The sequence below is a fragment of the Podarcis raffonei genome, chromosome 4, assembly GCF_027172205.1.
Source record: "Podarcis raffonei isolate rPodRaf1 chromosome 4, rPodRaf1.pri, whole genome shotgun sequence".
Taxonomy (NCBI): Eukaryota; Metazoa; Chordata; class Lepidosauria; order Squamata; family Lacertidae; genus Podarcis; species Podarcis raffonei.
The window spans coordinates 3262779-3284862 of NC_070605.1; the positions used below are offsets into that span (position 1 = coordinate 3262779).

At 44.5% G+C, this 22084-nt stretch overlaps 1 protein-coding gene across 17 annotated transcripts in view; it reads left to right on the forward strand.

Moving 5' to 3' along the window:
* Positions 1 to 22084, forward strand: part of LOC128412033 (zinc finger protein 420-like) — a 317641-nt gene that overhangs the window by 282769 nt on the left and 12788 nt on the right. For 5 of the 17 annotated variants that reach the window (XM_053384834.1, XM_053384826.1, XM_053384835.1 and 2 more), the window contains one exon: positions 6791 to 6917. The exons of 2 other annotated variants lie outside the window; for them this stretch is intronic. In XM_053384834.1, the coding sequence (XP_053240809.1) occupies positions 6791 to 6917 (127 nt within the window). Of the gene's footprint in view, positions 1 to 4644; positions 4831 to 5538; positions 6026 to 6226; positions 6321 to 6356; positions 6401 to 6516; positions 6673 to 6790; positions 6918 to 22084 lie in introns of those variants that run through there. 10 more of the 17 variants (XM_053384829.1, XM_053384832.1, XM_053384831.1 and 7 more) reach the window with 6 other exon arrangements.

The window sequence follows — 22084 nt, forward strand, 5'->3', positions numbered from 1 at the left end:
TTTCTTCCATGCACCTGCAGAAACAGCTACCTTATGTTGTATCCCTTGCTTTTCCAGGAAATCCTGAAAATCCTGTAAAAGAAAAACTGGCTTTTCATCTGTGAAAAGATAATCAATGTTAGCATCATGAACACTCTTAATTTTATCACAAAACTCTTGAAACCTTTCTAAGGCTTCCTTGGGATTCTGCAAAATGAATATCCATACATAATGCGAGAAATGATCCACACACACAAGATAATATCTTGCATTGCCTCTAGATGGACATTTTTCGACACACCTGCAAGAGAAATTATGTTAGAATCACATGCAATAGACATATTGTAATCAGATTCCTCAAATGATAACAGATACAGTCCATCTTTCTCTCTGGCAGAAAGATACAGCTCTCCATCTTTGAAGATTTTGCAGCTTTCCTTATCATAGGACAAGACCAGTCCTTTCTTTGTGATCTGCGAAACACTCAGCAGATTGAACTTCAAATCAGGAACCAAGTACACATTGTTAATTGTCAAGTTCAGACTCTCCAGATAAACAGTTCCAAACCCGGTTGCCTAGATCTCTTGACCGTTGGCCTGTTTCACAGTGAAGCTTTGCTTCTCAAACGTAGAAAACAGTTCTCGGTGTGATGTCATGTGTTGCGTAGCTCCAGTGTTAAGAACAAAAGCGTTTTCCGTTGAAAATGCGGCTTTTGTTGACAGCAATGCCTTTGCAGGTTTCACCTGGGACTTGGTACGACTTTTGCCTGACTCTTCAGGCTTTGTAGAGCTCCCCTTAGCTCCTTTCTGCTGACGTGGCTTCTTATAGTTGCGCTGAAGATGCCCAGTCTGTCCACAATTGTAACAACGAACAATGTTCAAAGCTACAGCCTGTTCTTCACTAGCAATAGCAGTGGGGGCGCTAGATCTCCAAGCTTTGCTCCCCCTGTCAGCGACATCTATTGCAGCAAGGCGGTCTCTCTCATTGAGAACCACGGAACAAATTCTCTCCACCGTAAGATCGGTGGCAGGTAGAGAACCCAGTTGACTTGCAACAGTTTTGTAAGTCTGACTTAGGCTGTTAATAATCATAAAACAGAATATCTCTTCCTGTAGAGGGAAATTGCGTTGCGCCATCTGCTGGCGTAAGAATTTCATCTCTGTCAAATGCGCTTGCACATCTGCATCAGGCGCTAGCCTCATATTTGTGAGCTTGGAGCGCAAATACCACTGCTCTGGTGAAGAAGGCCCAGCAGAGAATTTATTTCCTCAGACTTTTAAAGAAGAACAATCTGAGTGAGAGACTGCTGGTGTCCTTCTACCGAGGCTCCATAGAGAGCATTCTTACATACTGTATTTGTGCTTGGTTCTCCAGTTGTACAGCTAGGGAGAGGAAGGTGCTCCAGAAGGTCATAACCACAGCACAAAGGATTATTGGTCAACCTCTCCCATCTTTGGAAGAATTGTACGGTTCCCGTTGTCTTAGGAAAGCAAACAACATCCTGCAGGATTCATCTCACCCGGGATACAGTCTGTTTGCACTACTGCCTTCTGGCAGGAGATATAGAAACATCAAGTCAAGGACAAATAGACTGAAAAACAGTTTTTACCCGAGAGCTGTGGCCCTTTTGAATGCTGTAACTCGATAGTGTGACCTGGGAGATTGATGGGTGTGGGTGTGGCTGGAATGTGGTTTGTTGGTTGTTGTTGTTGTTTTGCTTTTGTTGTTTTTAAGGGATGGCATCCAATTTCGTTGCACTTGTGCAATGTTGCACGTGTGTAATGACAATAAAGAATCTATCTATCTATCTATCTATCTATCTTTTCAAAATGCAGCAACGCTGTACCACCAGCATCTCTTTGGTGGATTCTCTGCAATATAAACCAAATTTCGCGTGCGTGTTCCTGATCAGCGATATGAACAAGTTGCTCATCTGAGACACACAGAATAATGGCCGTCCTGGCTCTCACATTCTGTGAATTCCATGCTGGCGTTGGCGCAGCAGGGATGGGATTATCAATCACTCCAAAAATCCTCTGATTCTGGAGCAGGGCCTTCATCTTTACTGACCATGAGGAATAACTGTCATTAGTCAGTGGAGGTGGGTAAGGTAAGCCTCCCCCTCTCTTGGTATCCATTTAGAATCCAAGCCTCAGCTCTCAGTCACGAGCTGAAAAACTCCAAAAGTCTCTTGGGCTGTTTACTGCTTTGCACCTGGCAGCAAAAGCCCTGGCTGCTTTGGAAAATCCCTCCAAGAGTCTGTGAGATAACACAGAAACACTGGAATTTCCAACAGCTCTTTCCAGCCTAGCAGCTTGGAAAGCCCCTTTTTCAGTCCAAGCCTCGATCTCACGATGGCTTGTTTTTCCCTCTTTACTTTTCTTTGTATGCTTTTGAGGCTAACTATCTCAGAAAAGTAGCTCAAAGTACTCACGTCTCGTTGCTTAGCAACTGGACTTGGCAGGCTTGAGCAGCAGACCTTATTAGTTCGGTGTGAACCGAAGAATGCTTCAATTCGCGTTCACTCTCTCAGCCACAAAATCACCATACCTTGAGGGGTTTCATTGCTCGTAGCTTATCAGCAAAGACGTCTACTCCGGTGCTCAGTCCTTGTAGCTTCCATCCGCTCGCTACCATCTGGTACATGTTTTTTTTAATGTGTTTTTAAGCTTTCTGTTTGTGTAAATGATTTCAGATGCCAGATCACCACCTGTGTTACCTTGTTAATGTACTTCATCTTTGTGTCAGTGTCACACACAAACAAAGAGAGAGAGAGAGAGAGAGGGGATGAGAAGGGGAAAAAATGATGTTGGGATTGAATAATTTAGAAAGGACTTAAGAAAAGGAGGTGAAGTGGACAAAAGGGAGCTTCAGCATATAAGATCATATAGCGATAAAGTGGGTGTAGCGCCTTTGGTCCTGAGGGCAGCAGAGTACAGGGATGGGGGAATTGGCTGAAGGAGCAGAAGGCATTAATGGGGTAATGGGGCCCTTTGGATGTCCAGCAGTTCTTTGTTGGGCTCAAATTGTCGTTTTTGTGTGTGTGTTGAATACATGCTATATGGTGATTTGTGGACCTAGTAGGTATCTAAAGCCATTTGCACATGGCGAAATATGTTTTTATCAAGGTAATTTTATCAAGGTAATTTTTAGACCCTGATGATGACCAACCCATAGCCTATTTGTCTGAAAATTTTACCACTACGGAACAAGGTTTGCCTCCCTGCATGCGAACAGTAGTGGCGACTGCCACTCTGACTAAAAGAGAACTGACAGGTTCACCTTTGGACAAGAAACTACGTGCGTCACTCCTCATGCTGTGCCAGCATTGGTGGACATGAAAGGAACTTATTTTTCTATCCCAAGCAGAGATGATGAAGCGCCTAGCAGCTGACTTATACTGCCAATGCACCCGCAGTTGCAGCTGTGAATTACTGAGACTCTTAACCTGGTTACACTACCACCTATGGGAGAGAATGGGGTGCCCGCAACACGCAGAAATGGAAGCCTATTCTGCAAAACCGAACCAACTGCACGGTCTGCACCCAAAACCTCTCGCACTCTGTGACCTACAGTTGCTTTGGGAGGAGTACCCCTCCTCCCTGTGCCTTGGAATGAGCCCTCAGTTACGGCCCCGATTTTGGGTTCCGCCGGATTTTGGGCTGCGTTAAATTTGACAGAGGGAGCCTGTTGCTTTAACATCTCTGACCATGGTGAAGCTATTCGACACCTGGCAGCAGAAATAGAGAAAGTAGCCCATGTACCTGTCCCAACCTGGAACGGATGGGACATGTCTTGGTTGACTGAGTGGCTTCTGAGCCGTGGGTGGCTTAGAGGACTTAGAGGATGTTAATAGGCCCCTTGCTAATCTTGCTTCTTTTCTGCTCCTGTATACCCTGCTTAATGCAATGCTTGCAAAATGTGATGCGTAAAATGATGTCATGAATGATTCGGCCCCAGATTATAGCACTGACATGAGAATACCAGCCAGTGCCTTGGGACGAGCCGTAAGGCTGTCCAAAAGAAGAGGAGGGAATGAAAGAATGGGTTTCCCAAACCCAAAACTGACTGTGCAGGCAGTTTGAAACTGCACCAAAATCCCTATTTTTCCTTAGCTAAAATCCATTAACTCGAGCTCTGAGCTCAATGCATAAACAAAAGCCCAGCTGTATAGACAAGTGCTCAGAGCCCTCTCCTTTATCAGTTGTGACGGCAACTATGGCCTTCACTGTACCAGTAGTAGAACAGAACAGAGAGAAGACACGTATGTGCTTTATCTTACGTCCTGGACACACTCTGACACACAAACCCAGGTCCGGGAACAAACGCCAGACCGTGTTCCCGGAGATTATTGCCTCTTCCCCAGAGGAGGAAGAGGAAGATCCTTTTATGGTCAGAAGTAGAGGAAGGAAGATCCTTTTATGGTTGAGAGTACCAGAGCAGGAACGTATGTGATGTCAACCTGCATACATAAGCTGACGTGGTTGGAAGGAGGGAGAGGGTGTCTGGAAGATATATATACTGCATGAAACTTGTCATTTCTTTGGACTTGCTGTGGACTAATCACGCAAGTGCCTTCTGCTATCCGGAGAGCAGAATAAACTCTTTCTTTGAACCAACTCGGTGTCATTTTGACTTCCTTCCTCCTGTCCCGGAGCAACGCAGACCCAATCGGTGAACTCCAATAAGGCTACAATGGAAGTCCTGCAACGAAAAGTGCAATGTGCAAATCACTCTCCCTTGTTTTTATTGCCTGTGCCATTGGGATTGACCTAGGATTTGACCTGGCAGATTTAGCATGACCAACTTCTTGGTGAGTAGCAGACACAGCCTGTTTAATTATCCTAAAAGGTAAGAAAAATGCAATTCATTATCATCATTATTTCATTCCTATACTGCTTTATGTTTTAAAGAAAAAAATTCTTAGCAGTTTGCAACACGTCAAAGCATTAAATAAAACAATCTGGAAATGGGTTTCACATGTAAGTCAGACGAAGCCCAGAGAATAAAACATCACCATAAGCAGAGAACATGGACTGAGTGCATCTGGTCTTAAAGGAGCCTGAGAATTTTATTCACTGACTGACTCCTCTTAGATTTCACCCACTTCCTTCCAGATCACAAAAATGGCCCATTTAACACATCTACAAAATTTCAAAATATAAATATATACACCCTGTTTCACTCCTTTATGCTGCTCTGCCTCTCACAAAAACTGTGTCCTCGGCCCAGGCAAATTCTTGGCAGTCAGGGCATACCAAAACATCAGAGAACATTCCCAGCCATGGATGTTCTCACTGCAAGTTTGAGAAAGTTGGTGGATTAACATTTTTCCCCTGAGGTTTTACGTTACTATTGTTGGTGCTGATAGACTCTTCTGCCTCTTTGTCTGGTTTCCTGACAATTTTGTTATTGCTGCCAAAAGAATCTGAAATGTCACACCGCCCCATACTGTATTTATTGACAAAGGGATTTTGCAGAATTCTTGGGTGCTAAAGGGGGGAAGAGAGAAAGGAAGGTGTATAAACTTTATAGAAGAACAATGTATTTGCTTTGTAGGATTTCCTAAAGCTTTTCACTACGACAGACAGAACTTGGCAGAAGACCAAAGGGTACCTTCTGATCTCTCAGAGGCTTTCTGAGAGCACAGATGGATGAGCGAGACTCAGCTGGCCCTGGAAGAGGCCATGCCAACCAAACTGGGAGCAGTGGGGGGTTCTGGGAAAACTCTGTGCAGAAGATCCTGGGTGAGGAGGACACCCTCCGCTCAGAGGGGCAGAGCCAGCAGGTGAGGCAGTTCTGCTGCCAGGAGGCCAAAGGACCCCGAGAGGTTTGCAGCCGACTCTACCACCTTGACCGTCAGTGGCTGAAGCCAGAAAGGCACACGAAAGCTGAGATGCTGGACCTGGTGATCTTGGAGCAGTTCCTGGCTGTCCTTCCACCGGAGATGGAGAGCTGGGTGAGGGACTGTGGAGCGGAGACCAGTTCCCAGGCGGTGGCCCTGGCCGAAGGTTTCCTCCTGAGTCAGGCAGAGGAGAGAAGGCAGGTGAGAGAGACTTTCCTCTGGATACTCCCAAGGGGCTCCAAACAGGATGGAAAACATCCCATCATGCTCTACTGATGGCCCATCCTTTTTCTGCAAAGCATCCATGGAATGAGATCTAACACCCTTCAGGTTTTTGGCCCTGACATTCATTTTATAATCCTTCTCGTCATTCTCTGTTTTGAATCCTTGTTTCTTTTTCAGGGAAAGGTTCTCTTTGCAGAAATGGACCTGGATTCCTGTGAGGCAGAGAGGCCTCCGTTGGACACCAGAGAGAGGCAGCTGGGTAAGAAGGAAGGTGGGTTTTCTCCACTGGTCTCATTCTCTTGGTTTTCCAAATCATCTGAGGGTTCTTTTCATCTTTTGTTGGGGGAGATAGTGGGACCAAGAGCCCAGAGGAGGGGAGATATTTTTTTTCACAACCAACATCTGAAATGCACCCAAACATCCAAATGCGCTCAGCAGGCGAGACTTTCTCAAAGGCGCCTGTGTAGTTTGAGATGCACTGATTCACCTGTGAGAGAAGCAGGCACTCTGTGCCTCCCCCTTACCTTTTTCCTCTTGCAGGTGACAGAATGATGCTCGCAAGACCTCTTCATCCATCTTTCCTTGGGGAGAGAATGGAAGCAGCGGCTGTGGAACCAGATCAGGTCAGGGGAAGCTGCCTTGTGGGGACAGAGTTCAAGAAGCAGAACAATGTCGTAGATCAGGACGTGGTGGTGAACAATATTATTGTCTCATAGGAGAACATTTCCCTTCTTCTTTTAGGGTCCAGTATGCTTTGAAGATGTTGCTGTTCGTTTCACAGATGAGGAGTGGGAGTTGCTGGATCCTAACCAGAGAGCTCTGCATAAAGATGTCATGGAGGAGAATCATGGGATCGTGGCCACTCTTGGTAAGGATCTCTTTGCAATCAGAATATCTGTTTTCAAATTCAAAACAGCTCTCTGTGATGAACCTCATATATTTTCACAGAACTCAACAATGCCCCCTTAGGACTCCTGGGATTACAGTATTGCAGCTTCTAAACAAGGATCAGTCTGGCCTGAACTCCCCAGGCCATTTTAACTGTAAACTTCAGATTTGTTAGGGAAGTTGAAGTAGCTTCTGTCAGGTTTTCACTTTTTGTTTTTCCTCCGGTCAGTCTTTGGTTGTCCAAAGAGAAGACTGACATTGGAAACGGGGGGATGCCATGATGGAGCCAAACAAAATCCATTCGAGAGAAGAGCCAGGCTTATCGAATCACAGGTTCCCCTAAGGATGTCAGTTGATCCCCGTTAATTAATGCACCCAACCCTTCAGAAAACCATCCATCTAACCCACTTGTGTTATTCCTCTATTACCAGAGTTAACAAGCATTCTTCATTAATTTCTCCCTGAGTCTCTAATCCATTTCATTGTAGATGGACTGGAAATCAAGAACAAGGGTGACCATGACAAAATCCCCACAATGGAGAAGCTGAATAAATATCTTGAATGTGGGAAAAGTTCCTATTCCACTTACCATCAAAGAAATCCCATTGGGAAGAAAGCATATCAGTGTGTGGAATGTGGAAAGAGATTCAGTCAGAGAGCCCATCTCTCTTCCCATCAAAGAATTCATACAGGGGAGAAACCCTATCAGTGTGTGGAATGTGGAAAGTGTTTCAGTCAGAGCGCCAGTCTCACTTTCCATCAAAGAATTCATACAGGGGAGAAACCATATCAGTGTGTGGAATGTGGAAAGAGCTTCACTCATAGCTCCTCTCTCTCTTCCCATCAAAGAATTCATACAGAGGAGAAACCCTATCAGTGTGTGGAATGTGGAAAGAGCTTTAATCACAGCAGCAATCTCACTTCCCATCAAAGAATTCATACAGGGGAGAAACCCTATCAGTGTGTGGAATGTGGAATGAGTTTCAGTCACAGCTACAGTCTCACTTCCCATCAAACAATTCATACAGGGGAAAATCCCTATCAGTGTGTGGAATGTGGAAAAGGCTTCACTCATAGCTCCTCTCTCACTTCCCATCAAAGAATTCATACAGGGGAGAAACCCTATCAGTGTGTGGAATGTGGAAAGAGCTTCACTCACAACCACAGTCTCATTTCCCATCAAAGAATTCATACAGGGGAGAAACCCTATCAGTGTGTGGAATGTGGAAAGAGCTTTAGTCACAGCAGCAGTCTCACTTCCCATCAGAGAATTCATACAGGGGAGAAACCCTATCAGTGTGGGGAATGTGGAAAGAGCTTCAGGAAGAGCTCGCATCTTTCTTCCCATCAGAGAATTCATACAGGGGAGAAACCCTATCAGTGTTTGGAATGTGGAAAAAGCTTCACTGATAGCTTCAAACTCACTTCCCATAAAAGAATCCATACAAAGGTCGTAGAAACCATTATACAGCTTTAGGAGCCAGTCAAATCCGCACGTTTTTAACTAGGCCTTTGGCTGATTGACATCTAATGCCCTTTTAACATGTGGTGTTTTGTGTTTTTATGTTGTAACTGTCCTGAGGCCTGTGGGTGTACGAATAGGCACTAACTCTTAAAGGCCTAGGGGTCTTTGCCCCCCCCCCATATTATATGGGAGGAGGCCACCCCCGGTTTTCTTTTCTTTTTTTTCCCCAATGCAAGTTTTTATTCCTCTGCAACTTGCCATACAATTTCTTTTTCAATTTGCCCTCTTAAAAAATAAAAATAAATAACGCACAAAGGTCATGAGAAAAACATTTTTTTCAACTCATGAGAAGAAAAGCATTTTTTTCAACTCATCCTAAATCATTTCCCAGTATTATTTTACCTTTCTACATGCCCACCACATATGTAAAAAGTTCCTCCTATTTCTTTACATTTCCAACACATATCTGATTCAACTTTACACATCTTAGCCAACCTGCTCAGAGTTAAATGCCATCTATGAATTGTTTTCAAATAGTTCTCTTTCAGAGAATAACACACGGTAAATTTCAAATCTCTTTTCCAGAGTTTCTTGCAGAGGCTTGGGCTTGTATTGTGTCCTATATCTATTGACCAGTGTGTCATTGATGCTTTAACTAGCTTGTCTTTTGTTGTGTAATGGAATGTCTCTCTCTCTGCTTCCCGTGTGGCTTAAAATTATTGCTTAACTGAATTAAAACTTCAAAAGATAAGAAAACGGGGCTAAAAGAGGATTTCAGCTAAATCAGTTATAAGCGAATTAACTAAAGTAGACCTTTTAAACCCCTATTGTTGAAAATTATTAATTGTATTAATTGGAGTGAGAGTTCTGAAATTGATTTATTTGATTTATTTGATTAACTGATTTGCTGGTTACCAAAAATGTGTTAATGCAGGTGTATTAATCTGTATTGACCTGTATCAATTTGCTTAATAACAGGAATTGGTTAATTGGTGGAGATATTTAAGGAAATTGAGAAAAAAGTATATGAATATTGTGTTGGGGAAAGAGGTTGAAGAGAGACATCTTGTGGTATAATAGACAATAGGTTTCTTTCATATATAAAAGGCATTAGAGGGGGATTGTACGCCCCCTAGGGGTGACATTGAGTATTGCATTACAAAAATTATGAAAAATTTCAAGAAATTTTGAAATTTTTTGAAAGATTTTGAAAATTGATTTAAAATGGCAGGAAAGAATGGCAAAAAGATAGGGGGAACACTGGGGGAAAGGAAAATATCCCAACAAGAAGAAATTAAAGATTTGGACATTTTGTGGTTGAAGATAAAGGAAGAATTTAAGCAAAGTGAACAACATATGGAGAAGAAGTTAGGAGAAGTGTAGGAAATGCTAGATAAAAAATAGAAGGGGCAGTAGGAGAACTCTCAAACAAAATCAAAGACTTGACAGTTAGATCAAAGACAATAAAAGAGTCAACTAAAAGAATCCAAAAGGAAGTGAAGGAGAACAAGAGAGAGACAGATAAGATTAAAGAAGAGTTAGGAGACCTGAATAAAAGTCAGGACTGAGTATGGGACAGTCTAGCCATGTTGGAGATGAGGCAGAAGCAAATGAATTTGAAATTTAGAGGAGTAGGAGAAGAGATGAATGAGAACATCAAAGTTAAAATGATCAAACAGCTGGCAAGATGGCTGGACATGAAAGAAGAAGAAGTTGAATATACAGTGGAAAATGCATTTAGAATAAAAGTAAGATCTTTACAAGCTAAATCAAAGAAACTACCAGGAGATTGTCTAGTGATATTTAACTTGTTAGATATGAGGAATGCGATACTGAAAACGAGTTACCAAAAAAAGTTGATAATTGATGGCAGGCCGATAGTTATCTTCAAAGAAATTCCTACCAGATTTTTACGTAAGAGAGATGGCTATAAACAACTAGTGGGTGTTTTGAAAAGAAATGGTATACAACACAGGTGGGAGTTCCCGGAAGGGATCTCCTTTTATTACAAAAATAAAAGATTCAGGTTGACGGACATTCAAGAGGTGAGGAAATTTTCAAGGAGATACGAGAAGGAGCTTGGAAAGGTAGAGGATAAATTTGGAGAAAGGGATTCAGATTTAGAGAAGAGAAGAAGGAAAAGGGAGAGAGAGGAAGAGAAAGAAAGAAGAGGAAAAGAAGAAGAGGAGGAGGAAACAGAAGAAAGAGAAGTGGGAGAAGAGGAGGACATAGGTGACAAAACCACTCAAATTTAATTTTAATTTGTTACTACGGTTAATTCGGTTAAATAGTAATGACGTTGAAATTAATAACCTGGAATGTGAATGGTTTAAACGAGAAATCTAAGAGAAATAAAATTGAAAATGTATTGAAGAAAAAAACTCGACATAATTTGTTTACAAGAAACTCATATTGCCAAAAAGCACAAATATATTTTGAAAAATAAAAGGTTAGGGGTGGAATTTATTAATTCTGATGTGAGTAAAAAAAGAGGGGTGGTACTCTATGTTAAAGAAAAATTAATTTAAATTAATTTGTAAGGATGAGGAAGGGAGAATATTGGGGGTACAAATCAATCATCAGGGTGAAAAACTTAATGTGGTTGCCATTTACACGCCAAATACAAATAAGGCAGAGTTTTATAGGAAATTGGAAGAGAGATTGATTGAAATAGAGGATTAAAAAATAATTTTATTAGGAGATTTCAATGGAGTGGTACAGTCAGAATTGGACAGGCTAACAAAGAAGAAGAAAGGTAATCAAGGGAAATTACCAAGGTCCTTGTTCAATTTGGTGGAAAATCTGGACTTAATAGATGTTTGGAGAGATAAACATCCAAGTACAAAGCAATTTACATTCTTTTTGGAACCTCACCAGAGTTGGGCGAGAATAGATCAGGTCTGGACCTCAAGGTACCTAACTCCAAGAATGTGAAATACAGCCAAGAACTCTATCAGACCATAACCCCATAGTCTTAGAAATAAAAGGTAAAGTGCAAAGTATATATAGATGGAGGATGAATGAAAATCTTTTTGAGAACTCCGAAGTAATTGAAAAAGCTAAAGACACCCTGAAAGAATATCTTAAATGGAATTTAAATAATGATATTAATATTGACATAGTCTGGGACGCAAGCAAAGCCGTCATGAGGGGTCACCTAATACAGCAAAACAGCTATAGAAGAAAATTAAGAGAAAAGAAGAAAGAAGATATTCTAACGCAATTTAGAGAATGTGAGAAGAATTTAATGATAAAACCCAAAGACGAGCAGAATAAACAAGTAATTAAAATGTTACAAACCCAATATTCAATGCTGGTAAATCAGGAGGTAGAATGGAAAATAAAATCAATGAAGCAGAGATTTTTTGAATCAGCCAACAGAACAGGAAAATTTTGGCATGGCAGTTATGGAAAAGACAAAAACAAAGTGTAATAAGTAAGATAAAAGTTGAAGGACGTCAAATAGAAGATTCGAATGAAATAAACAGATCATTCCATAAATATTATGAAAAACTATATAAAAGAGAAAATGAAGAAACAAACAAAATAGGAAAATATTTAGAAGATTACAAAGGAAAATACATAACAGAAGAAGAAATGGCACAATTGAATAAACCAATTACGAAAAAGAAATACAAGAAGCGATAAAAAATATGAAATTAGGTAAAGCCCCAGGCCCGGACGGATTACCGGCCAAATATTATAAAACCTTGGTGGACCAACTGGCTCCGGTGTTATGTGATGTGATGAACAACATTTTGCAAGGAGGGAATATACCAGGTGCCTGGAAGGAAGCACATATAACCCTGATTCCTAAACCAGACACTGATAGACTGAATATAAAAAACTACAGACCTATTTCATTGTTAAACAATGATTATAAAATTTTTGCAGAAATACTGGCAAACAGACTTAAAATTTGTTTAAAGGATTTTATACATAAAGACCAAGCTGGATTTCTCCCAAATAGACAACTTAAGGACAACATCAGGCATATCATAAATATTATAGAATATTTGGAAGTCAAAAATGAAATACTGGCGGCCCTAATATTTATAGATGCCAAAAAAGCATTTGATAACGTATCATGGCAGTTTCTGTTAAAGAGCATGGAGACAATGGGGATAGAGGGCACTTTCATGAAAGGCATAAAAGCGATTTACTCTAATCAAACAGCTAAATTGATTGTTAACAATAATTTGACAGCTTCATTTAATATTATGAAGGGAACAAGACAAGGCTGCCCTCTATCCCCTTTACTATTCATAATGGTGTTAGAGGTAATAGCAAACAGGATGAGAACTACGCCAGAGATATGGGGGGTTAAAATTGGTACCAAGGAGTACAAGTTGAAGGCATATGCGGACGACTTGGTGTTATCCTTAGAAGAACCACAAACAAGCATTGGTAAGGTTTTGGAACAATTAGAGGAATTCGGCAAATTATCAGGTTTCAAATTAAACAAAATAAAGACTAAAATGCTGGTTAAAAATATGGATAGTAATTTAAGAGAGTAATTAGAACAAAAATATGGAATTAAAGTCGTTTAAAAAAGTAAAATATCTAGGTATCTGGTTGACATCGAAAAATATCAATTTAATCAGTGATAATTATATACCTACATGGAAAGAGATTAAAAAGGATTTGGATATATGGAATAGGTTAAAGCTTTCATGGTCTGGAAGAATGGCAGCAATCAAGATGAATATTCTCCCGAAAATTTTGTTCCTATTTCAGACTATTCCGATAATCAGGGGGCCTTCGATATTTAAGGAATGGCAAAAAAATCTTTCAAAATTCATATGGCAGGGAAAGAGGCCGAGAATTAAATACCAACTACTTACGGACCGGAGAGAAAGAGGCGGCTTTTCCGTGCCAAATCTAAGATTATATTATGAAGCTTCCTGTTTATGTTGGCTTAAAGAGTGGATTGTTTTAGAAAATTCAGACTTGTTGGACTTAGAAGGCTTTAATAATAGATATGGCTGGCATGCTTACTTGTGGCTCAACAAAGAAAAGGTTCACAAAGGTTTTTCAAATCATATTTTTAGAGGAGCCCTGTACGAAGTTTGGGAGAAAAACAAAAAACTTCTAGAAAGAAACACCCCCTGGTGGTTATCTCCGGTAGATATTTTAACAATAAAAAAATTGAACATGGAGGGGGAAAGGTTAACATATGAAGATTTATTGGTAAAAACAGAAAAAGGTTGGAAGATTAGAACTTATGAGGAATTGAAAGATAGATTGACAGGTTGGCTAAAATACCACCAGATAAATGCACTTTGGAATGAAGATAAAAAATTGGGGATGAATGAGAAATAATCTAAATATCAGATAGAAATTCTAGAAGGCAAAACCAAACTTTTATCTAAGATGTATAATTTTTTGTTAGAATGGGATACAAAAGATGAGTTGATAAAGGAGGTGATGGTAAAATGGGCAATTGATTTTGGATATAACATAGAGTACAACAAGTGGGTGAGGCTATGGAATAAAGGAATGAAGTTCACGGCATGCGTCACATTAAGGGAAAACCTGGAGAAAAAGATGTACCGATGGTACATCACACCAGTAAAATTAGGAAAAATGTATAAAATTGGAAACAAGGCATGCTGGAAATGTAAGCAGAAGGATGGGGACCTTTTGTTACGAAAAAGGAGCAATGCAGAAGCGAGCTCCAGGTGGCTGGAATGGTAAACAGGATCTGGATGTTATTGGATTGTCCCGTGGGAAACTGGGACTGTTTGTAAAGTGCTCTGAGAGCCGGATGTTACCTCAGAGCAGCACATGACCCTGTACTGGAAGTACATGGGAGGAGTTTATTCTCTCTCTGCAGTGGGAAGCAGAGTGTGCAGACATGTTTCTCTGTACTGGTGAAAGACAGGAATAAAGACATGTAGATATATTTCTGTCTGTCTCTTTCCCCCTCCCTGGGAGAGGAGTGGGAGGAGTGGTGGTGTGTTCTCCTTCACGTTGAGGAGAATCGCCGAAGAGACCTCCTTTGATCTTGCCGGCAGACACTGGCAGGGGAGGTCAAGGATTCAAGCCGGGCACCTTGAGGGTGGCCAAATTCCTCTGGACTAAGAGCTGAGCTGGAGGCTCTGGATTTTGGCTTGAATCCCGACATCTGGTAGCAGACCGATGGATATCTGATCTATGAGAATCTGCATGAGAGGTGAGAGGTCGATGAATCGTTGCCATCCTCTGCACCTAAGGAGATAAAGAAAAGCGTCTGCCTGCAGCCAGAAGCTGAAACAGACAGCTGGACACCGAGAGGAGTGTGTTTCAAGGCAACGGAAAAGGTATGCTGCATTTTGGGCAAGAGAGAATGAACGCAGAAAGGTTTAATTCTCTGGTTCACAAGAAAGAGCTGCATTTTAAGATAAACAGCTCTGAAAGAGCAAGCTTGCATACCAGGAATTCCTGTGGTTTAGATAAGGAGTTCCGTCCTGAGCAGGTTGCTAGGCAACGTCTGCCAGTTACTGAGTGGCCTAAAAAGAGCCTGGGAAATCGAAAGTGTATCTGCGCAGCTGGGCAAGGTTTTTGAAAACAGCCCAACAGTTTGCCTGCCAGTGAAGCAGTAAACAAAGACTTTTGGAGTTTTACTGGCTTGAAAAGTGAAAGCTGGCTTGAGATTGTGTGTAAAGCTGACCCTTGGATTCAGCATGGATGCCAAGAAGGGGGGAGTGCCCCGGAGTGCCGTAGTTCTAGATGAACACAGCCGGCATGCTGCACTGGAAGTAAAGGACAGGGGGAGGGAGGAACGGAGTTCTAATTCCCTCGCAGATGGGGCTACTGGAAAAGATGCTGTAGCTTTGAATGCTGTGCAGTGTTACACTTGTGGACAGGCTGGGCATCTTCAGCGGAGCTGTAAGAAGCCACGTCAGCCAAAAGGAGCGAAGGGCCGCTCAGCAAAGCCTGAGGCGTCAGGCAAAGGTCGTACCAAGCCTATGGTGGAACCTGCAAAGGCTTTGATGGTGAAAGGAACCACGCCAGATGTTGGGAACGCGTTTATTATCGACACTGCAGCGACGGTTCATATGTCTCCACACAAAGAACTCTTTTCATCGTTTAAGAAGCAAAGCTTCACTGTGACACAGGCCAATGGTCAGGAGCTGGAAGCGGCCGGCGTGGGGACTGTCTATCTTAAGAGTCTGGACTTGACAATAAACAATGTTTACTTGGTTCCTGAATTGAAGTTCAATCTGCTGAGTGTTTCGCAGATTGCAAAGAAAGGACTGAAACTGTCCTACGATGCTGAGAGCTGCGAGATCTACAAAGATGGAGAGTTATTTCTTTCAGCCAGGGAGAAGGATGGACTTTATTTGTTGACTTTTGCACAAAGTGATTACATGGAATGTAATTCATCTGTGTCTAACCTAGTTTCTCTTGCAGGTGTGAGCAAGAAGAAGACCGGAGTCAACAGAGCATTTCAGCGGGTGTATGCTGATGTGATTGGTCCTCTAGAACCATCTAGAGGCAATGCAAGATATTATCTTGTGTGTGTGGATCATTTCTCTAACTATGTCTGGGTTTATATGTTGAGAAAGCCAAAGGAAGCCTTGGAGAGGTTTCAGGAGTTTTGTGACAAAGTTAAGAGTATGCATGATGCTAACATTGATTGTCTATTCACAGACAAGAAGCAGATTTTTCTTTTACAGGATTTCCAGAGGTTCCTGCAGAAGAAGGGAATAAGACACAAGGTTTCTGTTTCAGCGGAAGCGTGGAACAGGGGTGTCTGTGTACGGGTGAACAGAGAATTGCAAAAGGGGATGGAAGCGCAATTGCTAAGTTCACATCTGCCACATGAGTACTGGGCCGAGTCTCTAATGTCGTACTGTTATACGAAAGTGAGAAAGGTTTCAAAAGAGTTGGGAAGTTCTCCTTTTGAGAAACTGTTCCACAGAAAACCTTCTGTTGCCCATTTCAAGGTTTTTGGGTCTCATGTGAGAACAGAAGCTCCAGGTGGAGTAAAGAATGCCAGAGGCATTTTTGTGGGGTATGAAAAGGGTCTCTACAGAGTAATTTTGTCTGAATCTGGTCAGGTGATTCTCACAAAATTTCTAGAGAGTGCTCCTGAACAGGAGAGAGTGATAGTACACACTTTTCCCACTGATGACGATTCAGATGATGATGATTTCACTGATTTCAGCTGTACAGAAAGTGATGACACTGATAGCTCGGAGAGCTCAGTTGTCACAGTCATTGAGAGGAAGTCTCACACAATTGATAGGCCTTCACCACTGAAGGATGAACCACTGTTTACCATTGGAACTAGTTCTCCAAAGAGTCCTGAGACTGGACCAGTGAGCAGAGAGGATCAGCACCTCATACGTAGGTCTGAGAGAGTTACAAAGGGTCAACCACCCAAGAGGTACTCAAAAGAGTTTGCTAACTTAGCTGTTGCATGTGTTGCTGTTGTAAACAACCGAGGACAGGTTGGAGCCGTGTCTAAGTCAGAGACAAAGACACAACAGAGAGTTGCTAGCCAAGGTAATGCAGATGCACTCATTCCTTGGAAACCAGACAACCAGAGAGGTACACTGGGGAAACCAGTGGCGGGGAGTTCCAAGGGTGGAACTGAAACAACAGGGGAGTGTTATGTGTATAACAACTGTTTGTTTTCTTCTCTGGATCACGCTTTGCTTGCCGCAACACGCATTGATTCTTTTGGGGGAGGATGTTACGAAAAAGGAGCAATGCAGAAGCGAGCTCCAGGTGGCTGGAATGGTAAACAGGATCTGGATGTTATTGGATTGTCCCGTGGGAAACTGGGACTGTTTGTAAAGTGCTCTGAGAGCCGGATGTTACCTCAGAGCAGCACATGACCCTGTACTGGAAGTACATGGGAGGAGTTTATTCTCTCTCTGCAGTGGGAAGCAGAGTGTGCAGACATGTTTCTCTGTACTGGTGAAAGACAGGAATAAAGACATGTAGATATATTTCTGTCTGTCTCTTTCCCCCTCCCTGGGAGAGGAGTGGGAGGAGTGGTGGTGTGTTCTCCTTCACGTTGAGGAGAATCGCCGAAGAGACCTCCTTTGATCTTGCCGGCAGACGCTGGCAGGGGAGGTCAAGGATTCAAGCCGGGCACCTTGAGGGTGGCCAAATTCCTCTGGACTAAGAGCTGAGCTGGAGGCTCTGGATTTTGGCTTGAATCCCGACACCTTTACCATATGTGGTGGGCTTGTGAGGAAATGAAAAAAAATTGGGAGCTTATATATAACGAATTAAAGAAAATTTTCAGATATACTTTTTCAAAAAAACCAGAGGCATTTTTGTTAGGAATAATAGGTGACGAAATTAAAAAGGAAGATCACAGATTGTTTCAATATGCGACGGTGGCGGCCACGGTATTAATAGCTCAAAAATGGAAATCAGCAGAGATCCCTACGGTTATGGATTGGCAAGTAAAATTATTTGAATACGCAGAATTAGCAAGAATGACACATAAAATTAGACACCAAGAAGGTACAAAGTTTATTGAAGAATGGAGTAAATTTGTGACATATATTGAAAGTAATTGTAGAAATTTAAAAACTACAGTAGGCTTAACATAAACCTTGTGACGTGTACATAATTGGAATAGAAACTGTAAGAGTAGAAGTATACCAAGAAAACCGCAACGGGATAGGAAGGAAGTCGAGGCGTGATCCAACGCAATGTTCATAAGATGATGGTACCAAAGAATGATTGTTAAGAGTGTTTGTTTTAGTTTTTGATGGCTTGTTCTGGTTTGTTTTGTGTTTTCTGTTTAACTGATAATCTCAATAAAAATAATTTTTAAAAAAAGAAAAAAGGAAAGACAAACCTGGAAAGGGCCATACCAAATGGATATCCGGTGTGAAGAGGTCACTTTCCCCACTGCTGAACAATCCCACAGGTAGAGGAGATGGAATGCCAGGAGTGTTCTCTGGGGCAAGGGGAGCTGCTGAGAAATTGAACTACGGGCGCAAAATATTACTTTTTTAAAAAGTTGCTGCCATTATAGTCATTGCCATTAAATGGTGTGCATGCATCATGTGATTGATAGTGCAAGGTGGGCCTTACCTGGCCCCCCACCAATATTTTATTCAAGTCGGCACCACTGGGTCGGGCGGTTTACCTCAGCGCAACACAGGGACTGACTGACCGGACGGTGAGATGCTTTCAGCCTCGGACACGTGGCGGGTTCTGAAATGACCGTGAAGGCCAGATTCACGACCCTGATGGGCTGGATTCGGCCCGCGGGACATAGTTTGAGGACCCCTGGCCTACAATGACTGGCAGCAGCTCCCCAGAGTTTCAGGCAGGGATTTCGTCCGGCCCTTGCAGGAGATGTCAGGGGTTGACCCTGGGACATTCTGCATGCCAAGCAGATGCTCTAGGGCTCCCCATATTTCACTAACCTTTCACCACTATGCTATTAGCAACTGTGAAGATTCCACCTGCCTCTTTTGAAAGGAGAACACTCACCTGGTCAATTTAAACAACAACAACAACAACAACAACAACTTATTATTTATACCCCGCCCATCTGGCTGGGTTTTCCCAGCCACTCTGGGTGGCTTCCAGCAAAATACAGTGGTACCTCGGGTTACAGACGCTTCAGGTTACAGACTCAGCTAACCCAGAAATAGTACCTCAAGTTAAAAACTTTGCTTCAGGATGAGAACAGAAATCCTGCTCCGGCGGTGCAGTGGCAGCAGGAAGCCCCATTAGCTAAAGTGGTGCTTCAGGTTAAGAACAGTTTCAGGTTAAGAATGGACCTCCAGAACGAATTAAGTTCTTAACCTGAGGTACCACTGTATTAAAATACAATAGTCCATCAAATATTAAAAGCTTCCCTAAACATAATAACAGCAACCATCCATTTTCAGTCCAATGAATTAGCAATTAAGCATTTCTGGAAAGGAAATGCTTTAATTAGCATTAAAAGGTATTACTCATTTATGATGAGAATAGGATTTATTTATTATGAACTTCGCTGGGTTCCTCCTTGGCAGCCAGTGTGATTGTTTCAGCAGGGCTAGAACTCAGGACCCGCTGCCTTGAGGGACATCTAAGAGCAGTTGGGCAGGGGAAAGGTCTCCCTTGGGAGGTGGTGGACTCTCCTTCCTTGGAGGTTTCTCAGCAGAGATCGGACGGGCATCTGCCATGGATGCTTTAGCGGAGATTCTTGCATTGCTGGGGGTTGGACTAGATGACCCTGGGATCCCCTCCTATCTCTCCACTCCTGAATTCTAGGAGGAGCTTCCTTGCCTCCGGCAAAGCCCTTTTCCCAAGAGCCTCACCCCCAAAAGGATATCTGGGCATTGGCGTAGCCAGGGGGGCAGTTGCCCCCCTAAATGCATAAAAAATAATAAAAATCTGAGGTTCTGCCAAGCGAGAGAGGGCTGAGCGGGGGGGGGGGGGACGGACTCGGCTTGGAAAGGGTTAAAGGGAACTGAGCTGCCTTCCTAGAGAGGACAGGAAGGGGGGGCAGGTCCTCCAGAGCCAAGGCCCCTCCCTCCCCAGTCCTTTTCTTGCTTGGGTGTCTCTCCTGCAAGGGCTGCCTCGCTCTCCCCTCCTGGGATCTGGTGAGTCTCCTCTCCCTCTGGGATCTGGTGGGGGTCCCAGGGCTGCAGCAGGGGAGGATGCTGGGGGGCCTGATCTGCTCCTGCAGGGGGGGACCCCAAGTCAGGGAGGAGAGGGTCCTGCCAGGGAGGGGCCAGAGAGGGATGATCGAGAAAAGATGGGGATGAGGAGAGGGAGGGAGGGAGGGAGAGGTGGCTCTGATCTGAGTGGATCCTCCGCTCTGAGGAGAATATCTATGGAGCCAGAGGAAGGAGCCTCACAGCTGAGATGGGGAGACCATGTTGAGGGTCTGAAGGGAGTATTCAGATGGGAGTGAAGCTGGAGGGAGAAGCTGTGGGAAGACTCTCCTCTTCTTCTGGGGTCTCCTTCCAGTCAGGAGGAGAGAGATCTGCTAGGAAAAGGAGATTCCCAAGTCCGTGGCAAGGGCTGAGAGGATCCCCTGGGTCTGGCATACAAAGGAAAATACCTCAGGAGTGGGAGTGCTAAGAGAAAAGTGGCCCCTCGCTGAGAAGGAAGCTGGGCTGTGTCAAAAGTACCTCATGGAAAGACCCCTCATAACTGAGGGGATGAGAGAGAAGCCGCAGAAAGAGAGTCCAGCCTCTCACCACCTATTCTGGAAACCTGAACATCTCCCTGAAGTGCAGCAACTGAATTGGAGGGAAGCTGTGCCTGCAGAACCGCGTTTAATCCTGAGACCTTCAGGTCAACCATCTGCTTTCCCGTGTGTGAGAGGACCTTTTCTGGCTCCCGCTGAATTCTCCCTGCTTTTGGGCGGGACGGGCGTGTCTGCTGATTGGGCAGGCGACTGCGGACTGCGGGAAGCTCGGCTGCCCATTGGCTGGGAGGGCGAGGAGGCGGCTGCTTCCGCTGATCCGGCAGTTGAGAGGCAGCTTGGGCCAAAGCGCTCCGAAATAGCCCGAGAAAGGCGGCCAATCCTCCGGCCGGCCTGTGTCTCCGCTGGCAGGCTGCTCTGAGGAAGGCGAGCTCCTCCTCCTCCTCCGGGCTCGCCTAGGCGGGGCAGCCGAGGGGAAGGAAGCCTGCCTCCTCCTCCTCCTCCTCCAGGCTGGCCTAGGCGGGGCAGCCGAGGGGAAGGAAGCCTGCGAGAAGATGGGGCTGCAGGCCAAGGCAGGGAGGTGCTCAGGGCCCAGCCAAGAGGAGAGGCGGGCAGTGGCCTCGCCAGGGGGGCAGCTGGCCCTCTACAGCCATCGCAAATAACAGAAAATCATGGAAATCTGAGGTTCTGCCTGGCTACAGGCGTGGGTGGACTTGGCATTGCAAGGGTTAAAGGGAACCGAGCTGCCTTACTAGAGAGAACAGGAAGCAAGGGGGGGCAGCTTCTCCAGAGCCAAGGCCCCTCCCTCCCCAGCCCTTCCCTGCTTTGGTGTCTCTCCTGCAAGGGCTGCCTCGCTGCCCCCTGCTGGGATCTGGTGAGTCTCCTCTCTCTCTGGGATCTGGTGGGGGTCCCAGGGCTGCAGCAGGGGAGGGGGCCTGGGGGGCCTGATCTACTCATGCAGGGGGGGGACCCCAAGTCAGGGAGGAGAGGGTCAGGGGTGCAAAGACCCCCCATATGCTCCTGCTACCCAGAGGAGGAAGGAGCCCCGGGGCTGAGAGCCAGAGCTTTTTGCCAGACTCCCCCGGAGGAAGGTCAGGGAAGGAGAGAGCGCGTGCCGGGAAGAGGCGCCTGCCAGCCAGAGCCTGCCCACCCCAGGCAGGAACGCAGAGGCGCCTGCCAGCCAGAGCCTGCCCACACGAGGCAGGAAGGCAGAGGCACCTGCCAGCCAGAGCCTGCCCACACCAAGCAGGAACGCAGAGGCGCCTGCCAGCCAGAACCTGCCCACACCAAGCAGGAACGGAGAGGCGCCTGCCAGCCAGAGCCTGCCCACACCAGGCAGGAAGGCAGAGGCACCTGCCAGCCAGAGCCTGCCCACAGCAGGCGGGAAGGCAGAGGCGCCTGCCAGCCAGAGCCTGCCCACCCCAGGCAGGAAGGCAGAGGCACCTGCCAGCCAGAGCCTGTCCACACCAGGCAGGAAGGCAGAGGCGCCTGCCAGCCAGAGCCTGCCCACCCCAGGCAGAAAGGCAGGGGCACCTGCCAGCCAGAGCCTGCCCACACCAGGCAGGAAGGCAGAGGT